This window comes from Pipra filicauda, unplaced genomic scaffold, assembly GCF_003945595.2.
Source record: "Pipra filicauda isolate LSUMZ 115617 unplaced genomic scaffold, ASM394559v2 scaffold526_size363937_pilon, whole genome shotgun sequence".
Taxonomy (NCBI): Eukaryota; Metazoa; Chordata; class Aves; order Passeriformes; family Pipridae; genus Pipra; species Pipra filicauda.
The window spans coordinates 158,692-173,719 of NW_024104672.1; the positions used below are offsets into that span (position 1 = coordinate 158,692).

The 15,028-nt window shown below is 39.5% G+C and overlaps 1 protein-coding gene across 1 annotated transcript in view; it reads left to right on the forward strand.

The window, feature by feature from the left end:
* The first annotated feature begins 1,912 nt into the window (after window positions 1-1,912).
* The window catches only part of DCDC2 (doublecortin domain containing 2), a 60,066-nt gene continuing 46,950 nt past the window's right edge, over window positions 1,913-15,028 (forward strand). The window contains exons 1-2 of the mRNA XM_027734149.2: window positions 1,913-2,513; window positions 4,911-4,962. Of these exons, the coding sequence (XP_027589950.2) occupies window positions 2,089-2,513; window positions 4,911-4,962 (477 nt within the window). The 5' untranslated portion in view covers window positions 1,913-2,088. The remainder of the gene's footprint in view (window positions 2,514-4,910; window positions 4,963-15,028) is intronic.

Here is a 15,028-nt window from a genome sequence, read left to right on the forward strand (position 1 = left end):
CACAGATGGGCTTAGTCATGGAACTGCCATCCAAAACAGATCCCCCAACATGTGCTTGTTATGTGACCTCAGGGGATCCTGACACACGTGTCATGCACCAACCTCATGTAAGATGAGAGGCCTGACATCACTCCATCATAAAGAGATTATGTGTCTCTGCATTCAGCAGCTCTCCTTACTGTTGAGAATGTGATAGGAGATTGCTTAGAAACTGAAACAATATAGCAGGAATAAAAGGTCAGACCCTGGAAAGGCTAGGACAAGCAGATTGTCATGGATCAAGGCACTGCTATCATGGGCTGAAGTATCTGACCTTTTCTTAGCTTTCGGGCAGTGGGTGTACTTAGGCAAGATGGAAGACATGCTGACTTTGTACTGTATTGGAAACACTCCGTTTTGATTTGGTTTGTTCCTGTAACTGAAGAAAATAATATGTTTCATTCTGAAAAGACTGGTGTGAAATAGCGGGCACTGTCCAGCGGTGGGCTGGACAGTCACATTGCCTTTCAGGGGCTGGATTTGAAGGTGTTGCCTTAAGGGTAAGAAAATGATGAAATTCCACTGCAGCACGAGTAAAGGGGTAGAGAGCAGAGAGCAGAAATGCAAGCAGCTGGATTTGAAAGATGAGGTCTTTAGAGGTACAGCTCTTAACTATGTAAAAGTTAAACTATGGGCAAAATTCTGCATTGCAGTTTTTCAAGGGATTCATAATACTCCCCCAGTTTTAGATGAAGATTTTGTCCACCAGTTCTAGGCTGTTTTAAGGCTAGCAGTGCTCTGATACCACTTCAGGGATATTTTATTGCAATCCATAAAGTGACTGCAACTAGTGTGGCCATAGGTAAAGACCAACAGTATTTTGGAGTAGCACAAGTGTGGGTGCACGAGTAAAATATTCAGTGTCTTACACTTATGTCAAAAATGTTGAGTGATTGCAAATTAGGCCTAAGATCACCAAATGTGGTTGAATCTGGCACAAAATAGCAGATAGTTGACATATCACTTCTTCAATGCAGTATGAAGGTCATGAGCATTTTTCTTTTTTACACGGAAGCATATATTTAATAACAAAAATTTAATTTCAGATAGCACTAGATCAATGTTAAACAGTATTAATTCGAGGATAGTAAATGTTTAGTTCTTACCTTTATCAGTTAGAAGGAAATCAGCAGCAAGCAGAGAAATTTGGCTGTTAACCAATAATAGTAGCATATTTGACTTCCCTCACCCTGAAATTGCTCTTTTTGTAATGGTTAACTGCTCTGTTGTAACTCACAGCAGGGGGGGTAATTTTCCCATTAAAGGAGGCAAGATAAAAGGAAAGAAAATTCCTTCCATCACACGTGTTAGAACCCATTTGGAAGAACAATCATTACAGTACACTAAACAATTCCAGGTAGGAAGGTCTAGTCCGGTTTTAGAACTTCGGACTATCATCGGAGGAAAGAGGTTGTTAAAGGAATTATGTTTGAATGTAAGGCATTTTCTGTTTTAGTTTCTCTCAGGTTTTACGGCTTCTTGCACCCACGGTGCGCCAAAATCCAGTGGAAGCGGTGGGCCGGCTCGGCGTTTCCCCGCTGCCGCCGGGTCCCCGCTCAGGGCGGCTCGGCCGCCGGCCCTTCCCTTGTAGGGGACGGGCGGTGGTCGGGGAGAAGGAGGCAGAGCCGCTATTTCCCTCCCTCACTCGATCTCGTGGTCCCGTTCCCTCTGCCCCCGTCGCACCGCGCCCCTCTGCCTGTCTCTGGGCACGCCGCCCCCTCGCCCTTCTTCCCCCGGTGGCCCCGGGTCACACGCGGGATAAAGTTTCCCGTGGAAACTAGAGCGGTAGCGCTTTCCGTGACGGCAGCACCGGAGGATAAAGACCCTGGGAGGCCGCGGGTCCCCGGCAGTCCGTGTACCTGCTGCGCCGGGTCGGTTTCCACGCCGTGTTTTTCCGCCTGGGTTGGTATTCTCCGCGTTCACCTCCTCAGGCGCCCCGAGCAGCGAGCGCTGGTTGCCTGGGAGGAGCCGCTTTGACAGGCTGAGCAGAGCTGTGCCCGGGCCCCGGGGGTGCTGTGAGCCCTCCTCTGCTTCCCGGGAGGTGTGCCCATGTGCCTGGGCCCCGGCTGGGAGTTGTCAGGGCGAGAGGGGCGCCTGGGCAGGAACCCTCACCTGAACAAACAGGTGCAGGCAGCTCGTCCGTGTGGCTTGGGCTGCGCAGGAGATCTGAAGCCACCGAGCATGACTAGTCCTGGCACAAAGGGCTCCTGGCTCTCGCAGCCGACAGTGAAGAGCGTGCTGGTGTATCGCAACGGGGACCCTTTCTTCCCGGGGCGCCGTATTGTCATCCACGAGAAGAAAGTGTCCAACTTCGATGTATTCCTGAAAGAGGTGACAGGCGGGGTGAAGGCACCCTTTGGAGCTGTGCGGAACATCTATACCCCCCGGGGTGGGCATCGTGTCCGGCAGCTGGAGGAGCTCCAGAGTGGAGAGCAGTATGTGGCTGGTGGCAGGGAAGCCTTCAAGAAACTCAAGTAAGTGGCTAAAAAGTAACGTAACATTTATGCAGAACTTGAATATCAGCATTTGGGGCTTGGCACCGTGGCAATACTTTAGAGGACCCCCCATCACATCCCTTTTATTAGGCATTGCAGAAAGAGAACATAAAGGCTGTGAGCCAAGGCAAAAGGAAAAGAGCTTTAGAGGTGAGCCACAGAAAGGCTGCTGATACCATCAGTCGCATGTGCCATCTCCTTGACATGACAGTACAAAAGGAGAAACAGCTCTTTAACCTCCAGGACATGCAGCAATGGCACGTTGTTGTGATGCCTGTGCTTAACTGAAGGGCTGAGTATCAGTATTTGTGCTCAGGAGTAACAGGGGGAAAGCTGTAAAAAGGTGGAGTGTTGACAGTCCTGCCACGAAGTTGATGAGCCTGGGAATCTAATTCCCCATGGTTCCTTTCTAGTTTATTTTTTTTAAAGTCTAAAGTATTCTACCCAGCTATCCACCTCTCCATCACTTCTGTTCATTTTGCATAGGCATGTAGCTTTTTTTTGACCAGAACAACTGAGTCCCTCCTGCTATTTAAAAGATGACCACTTGCTTTCTTTTTCCTACCTGGACACCAAGAATTAAGCTGACAGTTTCTCTGTTTTTAGTGAGTCACTGGAAGAATAATGTGGAGGAGGTCTGAGCTTTTAGGTGTTTTCCGCAAGTGGCTCTGCATGTGAACAGTAATGGTTCTTAATTCTGGCAGTGAATTTTACGGTCTCATTATATGTTGTCTTCAGTCTTTGTGGGCATTTTTCCTGCAGTTGAATTAAAAAATATAAATCTCAAAATTAACAATCCCTTTCTGGAGGTGGTTGAGAATTTATATGCTAAACTATCAGCTTTACAGGGTCTTCCTCATCTTGGTTCTGTAGAGTTGCGGACACTACATTTTTCAGGAAAGCTCATTACTACATTTATCTTTTCCAAAGCATTGGCATGCACTTTTAAGCACGGCCTGGAAGCCTTGCTGGATCTTCCTGTCCCCTCACCCTGAAGCCTTGGAATCCTTGTGACCATACCTTGTGGTACCTTGATATATGATTCAAAGAATGAATGGTGCTTTTTCTTTCTTTCTATCTTTCTTTTTTTTTTTTTTCCTTGGTTCTACACCTTCATTCCGTTCTCATGAATTCTCAACTTTGGCCAGGCAGGAAAGTTTCTTCTTGCAAACAAATGTTATCCCAGTCATTAACTACAGAACATGACATTACTAGAGGACTGCAGATGCATTGAGAGCTCTCAGGTCTTTTGATGAGCCTGCACTGATGCTTGGCATTAGGTATACCTGATTTCTCAAATAAGGTCTTCTACTCCTAAAAGCCCAGTAAAGCACCTGTGGTTTTCCACTGGAAGTGGGAGCAGAGATGACAAATGCCCATTACCTAATGTTGGGTTAGATGCTCCCAGCACAAAATAGATGCCCCAGCCATTGCTGTTCCCATGTTTAGCTTTTGGCAGAAGGTGTGGCTGTACTGAGTTACATCTTATCTCTTCTAGAGCCTTGAGAACTTGAAACATCTTGCAGTACCAGGAGCTACTGAGAGCTGCGTTCCCGAGGAGAGCTGCTCTCATGGCTCTCAGAGTGCTGATAAGGGAAAGGAGTGAGCATGGTCCGGGTACCTGGGTAGTTGCCTATTTGCCAGTCTATGGGTTACTCATACCTGGAGACTTATTTAATTCCCTTTCTTTGGGAAGGCAACGTACAGCTAATCCATCACTATGTGTTTCAGCTACCACTTTCGTGTTAATGCAATGTTTTTAGTGGGAATGTGCACTCTGATGGAGAGCAGTGTCGTTCAAATAGGTGTACTTTGTTTGCTTGTCCAGTTGAGGCTTGTATTTTGTCTATTTAAAAATCAGTCATGAAGATGCTATTGGTTCATCCAGCCACAAGAAACCAGTGTTCAGATGTGGCCACATTCTGTTGAAACACAAGTGGTGTAAATCCTTTTACACTTTAGCTGATGCCCTGAGTTAAACTCAGGTGTGGAGGAAAACTTTAGATCTAGCGGAGATTTACTGTGAGAAACTAGGAGGCAAGATGATGACTTTTGAAAACTTGGGTAAATTGATGCTGTGCTGAGATTTATTGATCCACCTCACAGTAGTATATGAACTTCTTTCAGATGAAGGGTTTATTGATGGTCTGTTCTAATCACCAGTGTTTGGTTCTCCCCAACTTTTGTATTAGCCCAAAGAGACAGCCTTCAGATTTATTTTAACAGTCCCTTATTAAAACCTTGAATTACTTACTTCTCTGTTATTGTGAGGCATGACAACTTTTAAAACTTTCATGTATGAAAAAAGTGAAGAAATATTTGTATTGTGTAAGTTAGATGCTTCTGTAAATGATCAAACCTCTTTTCTTTCCACAGCTATTTGGACATTGGAGAAACAAAGAAAAAACCTGCTGAAGTCAATAATGAGGTAGGATGAAATATTTAAGAAGTAAACCTGCAGTTAATGTTAGTGCCATGCCTGCATTCATGCCTGATTTTTTAATATATACTAATTTTATTTAATAATAATACAATTATCTACCATTCTGAACACATTTTTTTCAGTGATTATTACTCTGGTTGCTCTGAGCACAATGCACTCTCTTCTGCTCAGCTTTCTGAATTGCCGCATTCAGTTAAAAACTCAGTGAGGAAAAAATCCCCCGTTGTCTTCATTGGATCTGGTCATAAATCTGAGGGAGATTTTTACATGCAGAAAAGATGGTGGGAATGAGAATTTTGGGAGTTTTGGAACAGCAATTTTTCTTCAAAACTTGGTATTTTCTCTGAAGAAGAAACAGTTTTGTTTGAAAAAAATCACACTTAGTTGAAACGCTTTTCCCAGTCACTGCCATTGTCCATTGTAAACTTATAACTGCATGACTCTGCGTTATTTACACTGTTTTACTGTGTATGGAGATAGCAGTGATTCCCAATAAACATTTGAATTACAGCTTCTGCCTGAAAAGAAGCATCAGCTCACTTGTTTTTCACTTTTTTTTGCCTTTTGCTGTTATGCCACATTTCCAGCAATTTAGCGGTTTCCATGGTGGGTGTCTTCAGGCAGTAGGACACCTTGTACTATATGAACCCTCAAAATTACCCTAATGACATTTACTGTGATACTCACATACTTCTTATTCAGAGGCTATGAAATACAACACCTGCATTTTATAATTGAGCATAACTTTGTAACTGCTATTTTTTTTAAATGGGCACACTCAACAGGAAGATCAAATTCAAGCTGGAGATTTAATATACTACTACAGTATGCTGATGGATTTTTTCCAGTTTGTTTATTTACACAATTGGGCAGAACATTGTAGTGATGGTTTTGTTTGTTTTGTGTAGCCATGAATGTCTCTGTGTTGTTTTGGGTCTTTTTTACAAAGGAAAGAGACGAATTTTTAAAAATAGAAAAAGTTATTTAAACACTGGTGAGGCAGCAGGGTTATACTCTGTTGCTGACGTGCATACAAAACTGAGCAACACACTTTCACATACGCATTATCTAAGCTTTTGGGTTTTGACCTCCAGAATTTTTTCTTATTCCAGTCCTGAGCCTCCTCTGGTCAAGTTTTCTGAATTTTGCTGAAAATAGTTACTTGCTGGGTACACAGACAGCAAAACAAGCAGTGATTTAAGTAAGAGATTATAATTGGGGGTGGGCAGGGAGGGAAGAGTTAAAATGTTTGTAGCAGTATTGCACTTACTTGAATCTTCAACACATAAAACATAGTTCTGAACCAAAAAAAACCCCTCTTAGGATGAATGACCAGTGTTTACTCTTTTTTTTCTGAATAACTGAATATTTGCATAGCTGAAAAAGAACTTGAGGAAATTGCTTCTAATTATATCTGAAAATGCAGTGGTTTGCCCTGACTATTATGTGTGACTTCCCTTAATAGTGTATGGTGTGACTAATTCCATGTGCCCTTTGCTGAGAAGGTAGTTGTCTTTGTGGTAGACTCTTGACAAAATCTCCTGATACTGCTAGTTATGTGTACAACTACTTTAAGGCTAGTTTTAAGGCTAATTATTTTGCTGAAAAACCTTAGAAGATTCTTGATGTAACAGAAAGTCTGTTGGAGAAGTAGTTGTAGAAGTTGTGAGGTTTTTTTACTTAAAGTTGCATGTTTGGTAAAAGAGGCTTCTATTATTTCTTTTGGAATCAGTGCTTATTGTGTATTATCTTACCACTTTCAACCATCTCTCAGGGCTTTGAAGTAACACAGTAGAAACCATCCATTATCTCAGCTTTCTTCTTCCTATTTGACTTATGTTTGTAATCTCCACTGTCTCCCTGTGGAGAACTTAGCTCCTGTGTGGAGTTTAACTTTGTGATTGATTTATTTGGGGAGAGGAGTCCATAAAAATGAGATGAAAATAGTAATAGTCTACAGATTTTTATGTGAGCTTATATATAACTTACTAATTGTTTTCATGTCCTAATAATTTAGTCCTAGGAATGAAATTCCAAGGGGCTAGTAACAGAATTTTGAATGCCTAAATATATTATGTTAAAATTATATGAGGCTGCAAGTTCTGTCTTTATTTTTTTTTTCAGGCATTCACTTAGAAATCAAAAACCTAGATCTGTTTTAGCACCAGGAGGGGCAGCAGTATTCTCTTTGATTCTGCTGGATTTGCATCAGCAAACAACAAAAAAAAAATCATAGTTTTCCGTGGAGTCTTGTAGCATTCTTGTATACAAGCCCTCAAAAGTATTTTGCTTTTATAAGACATTATTTTAAATTGATTTTCAAAAATAAAATCCTCCCTGTTCATTTCATTAGAAGAACAATAAAATGAGTGTATGTGTGAATGACAACATGGCTGAAGAAAGAAATGTCTTAGTCCTGCAAACTCAGCAAGAGCTGCTTAGCTACATGCTTAGATACAAGGGTATCAGTCCTGGTTGTATGAAGCACATTTAATTTGGCACTTCCTGTCTGATGAGTGTTTCTCAGTACGGGTTTTTCTCCACTAAAACGATTACAAATATCTACTTCCAATTCTGGTTAGTGTAAAGGGAGTCAAAAGGAAGAAAACTTCATGCAGCAGCTGTAAATTGTGTATTTGTATACAGCTGTGTGTTTTCTTTTCTGTTAGTTAAACTGCCAAATGCTTGACATCTGTTTTTGGGAGCACTTTAATGTTGTTCTTTGAAGGCAGCATCTCAATTACTTTAAATTTGCATATAACTACAAAATATCTGTCAAACTAAAATTAAGCAAGAGAAAATTGCTGTTCAAAATATGGTGTAAATCCTCTGACAGAGCCATCATGCTGTAATAATAGATCTCAAAATTTTAACAGTTGTGTTACTGGTAGGAAAAACAGCAAGAAGATTTCATCCTGACCCAAGCTAAAGCTTTATAACAAACTATTTCTCAGGTGTCTTTCCATCCATCACTTCTTTTGGAAACTGAGCTGCTTTTTTTGCAAGAGAGATCCCTTTTGTATCAAAGATGATCTGCAAGTACAAATACACGTTATGTGTGCTAGTGAGATGATGTGCTTGAGGAATCTAACAATTAATCTCTTGAGAAAATATGGACCAACAGAATTACCATTTGTTTATTATAAGCTTAGTTGTTTTTAAAAGATACTGCATGTTAATTTTCCGATTTTAATGTGTAAAATATGGACATTTATATTTCTCTAGGAGCTCTCTGATCTAGATGATCTCTCCCTGTGCACTCAAAAAGCTGAATTTTACTTGCCACTGGGGCTGGATAAGCTGCTGAAGAATTGATTGAGCTTTTGTATTTGCAAATCCTGTAGGCAGCTATTTGTTTTAAACTCTCTTTGCTTCGCAAAAATGTGTTCAGCTGAAACCTCCTTTCTTCTTTGGCTTCTTATGACCAGCAGTGTTTTGAACACTGTATTAAATGAACTTTGGCATGTCTTATTGTAAAAACAAGAATTACAGGTGCCTAACAAAAGCAGATGTATTTTAATATTGCGAAACCAGTCTCTTGCAACCGAGAGAAAAAAGGAAGTGTCTGTATGAAACAGCATCTGTTATCAAAAGTCTACAGCAGGCCTGCAGTAAGCTGCTCTATTGACTGTGGACACAGATTTGCCCTTGGTTGATAGCAGATGGATCTTCTTTGGTACTAAAAACATTGAGGTTTTTTGTCTGCACTTCACTTTTTCTCCTGGACTTCTGGGACAAAGTGATTGTTTGGCAATCTCTGACACAAGTATTTTTTATATTGCTCAAGATTCAGTCATTTGTGTTGCACTTGGATTTTTTAACCAACTTTTTTACTAGAAAAGCGTTTATAAAGTTATTTAAGAAAACTTTACTTATATGTTTTACTCTGTGTAAGCCACATCAAGAATAAGCCCTAAACTATACAAGAAGTAAGGATGACGTAAACTCCTTTCCTTAGGTTTACCACTGTTTTCTGTGATGTTTAAGCCATGAAAACATCTTGGTCCACAATTTTATTACCTTTGCCTACTTTCAGTGTGTTTATAACATTATTACCCATCAACTGGGGACACTGTAGAGCAGTAGGCATGAAAACTGGTGTCAGAGCTGTCTGATTGCAGGCCAAGTGACTGGTTGAAGCAAGGGTCACTTTACCCCATTCTTTGAGTGGTGGGTTCATTCCAGAGTGCTGTCATTTAGCATGACAAATGGTTGTATGTGGCTCTTGGACTGTCAGATGGAGTGATGCATGCCAGGGGCCCTGGTGTGAGGGATGCAGTAGAGACTCTCTGCCCACTACCCACCAGGTCTTGTTTTACATTTCCAGCTCCAGGTTCTACCAATGTTCAGCCTGGGTACCCTTCTGCAGTTCTGTTGCCTCACATGTAGTAGTTGTGTGTCACATTAATATGTAACATTTTTCCAGTGATTAATCACTTTTTTCATTGTTTTACATAAACTTCTTTTATTGTTCCATAACCCTTTTTCAATTGCAGCTTCTTCTTTTATCATGTGGTTTACGCGTGGTCACACTTGTAGAAGGATTTGTAGAATGGAATAATCAGTATTTTTACTAATGATTCTTTAGAGGATTAGTAAAGGTTCCTCAAAACACTTAATAATTACACGGATTTGAATAAATGTTTGAACATTTTGAAAATTTTAAATTTCTTTTTCTGATCCAGTGCCTGTCAGTCCTCACATTGGTCGCATTCTGGATGACATAGACTTGGGCTAGGACATAGAGTGTACACTTTTGCTGGCTAGGGAGCTTCACGGAATGTGTCTGTTCCTGGGATGAAGTGTGACTGTGGAGTGAAACTGCGACTGGCACAATGTGTCTTCTACTGGTGGTCTCCAGCTACACTTAGTAGCACTCCTGGTGCAGGGTCTGGTGGACCAGACATGATTAATAAGCAGATCACAGTATAGGTCAGTTGGCCACTGTGTTCTTGGTGAGATCCTGGGCCAGGAAAGGTGCCCTAGTTGTCCAGTGCTGACAGAAGAGGCAAGCACCATGACAGGGGAACGTGAGGTGTAAAATACAGTGTTTGAAACTTGGTAGACGTGAACTCAGCATCAGGATTTTTCCACAAAAGCATCTAAGATGTTGCTATAAAAGTATTTTGAGGAGCTACAATTCCTGTGTTTTCCTCTGTTCTTCCATATTTCAAAATTAAATTATTCTAGTACCATTTGTGGCAACTGTTTTTCTGCATCCTTTTTTGCTAGACAGTGGAGTCACCACTCATCTGTCAGAAGTAATATGATTGGACTTATCTGTAAAAATAGAATTTTGGAAGTTTATAACGTTTCTTGATTTCACAAATTATTTTGGTATATTTATACTGGATATACCTTGTCTCTAACCTATTTTTTTTCCCCCAGTACATTCTCATGAAAAATGACAGCATTTATAATTATTTTTTTTTCAATACTGGCATTTATCGTATCTGACAACATGCATGTGTAGTCATAAGAAAAATCTTATCATTTTTCAATGAGTAGACTCTTGATTCACTTTAATATTTAACTGTCAATTAGAAATCAGTATTTTCTCTGTACAGGAGATAGTATTATAAAAGTGACTGAATAGATAATTAGAGATTATCCCAGCATGTGCAGATTACAGCTTTACAACATGTTCTTTCCATCTTCTTTCCTCAGAATTAAAAAGAAACAAACATGATTTGTGCTATCCTAAATTGCTAAATACAAAATTCTGTATGTCTGGAAACAAATTGTGTATGGAGGTTCCTCTTCATATTCCTTTGCCAGTGTGGAAAACTAAACCCTCTTGCTACTTCATTGCCAATATGCAGAAGTAAACCCTGTTGCTACTCCAGATCTGACTAGTTTGATTTCTCTACTGCTGGTGTCACAGACTAAGTAAAAATTTTCTCATTTTCTGATGCTAAATTATTTAATGATTTTACTGTAAGTATATTTTAGGGAATAAGTCTATCAAAATGCAAAGATTAAAGATTAAAGAATGTGATATACATCTTCAATCTCATGAGCAACATCTTTAATAGTTAAATTTTCTGTGTCATTGTTTTGTGTTTAGTATCCTGGTAACATAATTAGCACAACAAGACATGCAAAACAAATACTCTTCCTGAGTGTTCAGGAGGAATTGGAGAAGAACTGACCAGACATCCAGTTAGAAGATAAGATGTGTCCTTTTTTCCTAATTGGACCCATGAATGCATAAAATTTCTCTTTATTCCATTCTGTATACCTGAACTGTGCAATTTTGAGTATTTTGATTAGCAACATGCTTACAGATGGATTTAGTGGATTTTTGGGCAGCAGAAAGACTTGTAGAGGCTTTGGTTCATGCCACTGGAGAATTTAATGGTCTGGATCGAGTTTGATCTGGAGCATGAAAGTTGATCTCTTCCTTGATTATCGTCTGCCTTCTGTAGGGTACCTGTTCTGTAGGGTAGCTGCTCTTTCTGGCCTGTGAGGAGACTGGGAGGAAGGGAAGAGGTGCCAGTACTGAAGCTTTTAATGATGAGCCATGAAGGCCAGAGACTTCTTATTGGTTTAAATGGGTCTGAGGAATTTGGGGAAAATACACAAATCATGAGAGGCAAGACTGGTCAGAATTGGCAGTATAATGTCAGTGTCAGAAATGAGTATCAGGATCTATTTTGCTTAAATAAAATCTGTGTTATTGATGCCATCATTGTGTGTTGTAAGCAGTGTAGGTATAGTGTCATGCAACTCAGAGAAAAAATAGGAGCTATTTGTGGGATCCAGAAGCAACACAAACGTGATCTATTTGGGAGCACTGCACAGTGCCTGGGCAGAGAAAGCCATGCCATTGTCTGCCTTATCCCGGCTGAAGATCTGGCTCCTAGTCCAATGCCCAAAAATTATGGCAGATTCCGGGGCTTAACTAGATGAGGTAGACTTCCTGCCAGGTGCACAGGGAATATGAACTCCATTTCACTTGCCATGGCTGGAAAAGAGGGTGATTTACCTCAGTGGTGAACAGGTTGGCTTTAAACACTTTGTGAATTTTTTAGGAGCTTTGCAGTCTAGAAGGCTTCTGAATCAGTACATGACTGTTTCTTCTGGCATAGTTCATTATCAGCTCCTCTCTGCTTTATGTGGGCTGAGAAGTTTGTGTGCAGCTGTAGTGTTGTGGCCTATTTATGTAAGCTTGGGAATACACTCAGGTAATAGCAGTTTGAGTGGTGCTTTATATCCTCAACCAGTAGAAAGGCCTAGTAGTCTCTTACTCAAGGCTGTTTTGTACTATCCAGTGTACCATCTAGGAGTGCAAAGTAGCCAGGAAAATGTAGATTATCCAGGTTAATTACTGTGTAGGATAACTGAAATGGTTTTGTACTGACCAAACACCTCAGTGAGTTTGACTTCTCAACTTTAGTCAATGTGTATAAAATGTTCATTTAAAAAAAGTCATGTTTCTATGAAACAGATAAGGTGTTTCCTGTGTTGTAATAGCTTTAGAAAACTTATTGTTCTAATTTGGTTTTGATCACTGAACCTTGAACATTCCTTTCTTTCACATCACAGGATGGTGATGGTGTGTATCGATGGGGTTTTGGTTCTTTTGACCCCGGTTCTACCCTGGGGAAATGCAAATATTTGTTCTCAATTTTCTTGGGCACATTGATTAACAAACAGGCCATTGTAACAAACTGGCAAGGCCATGGCTCACTGCATGAGCTGATAAATTTGGAATGTGACATTGTGTTGAAATATTTAAAGCTTCAAAAGGTTAGTTATAAAATGACGTGAGTAATGAGTGAGATGTTCATTGCGCCCAGGACTATATTAATGGCAATAAGAAAGACCAGCTCTTAAACCTTACAAATCAAACCAGCACAGAGCATTGGACTCAGACACATTATGGTTTTTGACTGTTTTGGTTTTTTTTTTGCTGCTGTCCAGTATGACACTGTAAATACATGTAAACCTGTAAATCATGCAGTTGTTTGGTTTCCCACTTTGATGGGGGGGCACTTTTGGTAAGGAAAGGAAATAAATCAGATAGTCACTCCATTTCTTAGCTGTGGATAACTGACCTGTGTCTTCATGGCAGCCTGTGAAAGTCCTTTTATTATTATTATATTTTATTATTATTAAGTGTATTTATCATGTATCTAATTGTTCAATATGAACTGGAAGGAAAAGAAAAGCTAACAATGGCACATTTCTATTTGAACCTATTCTCAAGTGCATAAAATTTAGCTTTTTAGAAACTAAATATGCAGCCTGGCATGTTCAGAGAACAGTTAAAATGCTAATTCATGAACTGTATACTTTTCTTATATACAAGAATTGACTCTCTGAAGTGTTACATGCCTCTTGCAAGTCCCAAGAAGCCAACAGGAGGTTGGGAGTTTTCTGAGTCTGTCCCACTTTCCACTCTGTATTTGAATAGTAAGAGTGAAAAGTATAATGTAGCAAAAACTTTATGCATGGGGATTGGCAAATAGGTTCACACCAACCAAAACAAACACATAATTTTGATACATCTCCACCTTAGGAGTTATGTTTTTGACCTTTTACTGGTTAACACATTTCTGAAGAAAGAAGTGAAGTGCATTATTTTTTATCTGTGTATTTCAAACCAGTTCAAACCAGCCGTTCTCAATGATGATTTCCCTTTAATGGCATATATGTAATGTTCTCTTCCAAATGCAAAACTTCTTGAAGTTAGAAGTAATGCATAAGCAAGGCCATCCATAGAGTTCTAAAAAGGAGTAGCATGTTTTTAGTTATTTAATGAGTTTGACTCCAAATCTTTTGTCAATGTGTATAAAAATGCCCATTTAAAAAAAAGTTCTGTTTCTATGAAAGAGATGTTTCCTGTGCTGTAATAGCTTTAAAAAACTTATTGCTCTAATTTATTTTCAAGTGGTCAGCTGAACATAAACATAACAGAATTTTTTTAAATGAAAATTTTATTAAATTGTTGTATATATGTATGAATACACATATTGTATACATGTGTGGATATGCAAAGACTAATTCAAAATTATTTTCTTACAAAAACTGTTTTTCATATGTGTACATATGACAGTGTACCTGAGGTAGTGGTTTGGCTGCTGATCATTTAGTTTTGTGGGGTTTTTTTGCCAACAGTCAACAGTGGAAGATGTAAGTACCTAAAGTAGATAGTGCAATGTGTTGTATGTGTTTGCTAAGTGTTTTGTCTGTGTTTGTTACATTCTGTATATATTTAGCATATAGTATAAGGGAAAAATATATAGCATGTTGCTAAAAAGCAGCTGTGAAGGTGTGGATTTTTTTAACATGTCTCAGTTGGATGCTGATGTGTATCTTTTCTTTGTATTTTCAGAGATGTTAGGAGACACCCAGAGCTAACATTCAGTGGCACAAATTAAACACCAGTGTATTATGACTGAAGATGAAATTTGGGTTCTAAGAGACTCTGTAGAATGTATTTTGAAGTTCAAGTGTTTACGGCGTTGTCAAACACTACAGATTGATGCCCACTCCCAGAACTCAGCCTGTGTTGAGTTTAGATATTTTGTTTTTCCCAGACTCTGCAAGGTGCTTTGCAAAGTCATTTCACAGATTGTAACTCCTCTCTGAAGCAAGGAAAATCCACACTGCTGTTAGCGTAAGAGGCACTGTGGGAAATAACAAATTATTATAGAATAGAAAAATAAAAATGATGGTGGTTTTGAGTCTGTGATCCCCTGGTGTATTTCCAACAGTGTTTAACTCTTGTTGCCTTGCAAATTCTCGTTTGATTAATTGCCTCCAGCTTACTGAAAGTTTCCTATGAGTTTCAACAGACACAGTGCTTTCTCCTTCCTCCTCTGAATACCTTGTATTGCTGCTGTATGTTGTCATGTAATACCTCAGATAAGTATCTCATCACAAATTAGAAATTGTTGGCAACATTTGTCAGTAGGAAATGGAAGCTGCCCTTGAATGAGTCTTTTCAAACAAACTGAAAATGTACAAAATTTAAAGATAAAATCACAATGGGGCCAGACCATTGATTAATGTAAATGTGCTTACAGTTGCTGACGTAAATGGG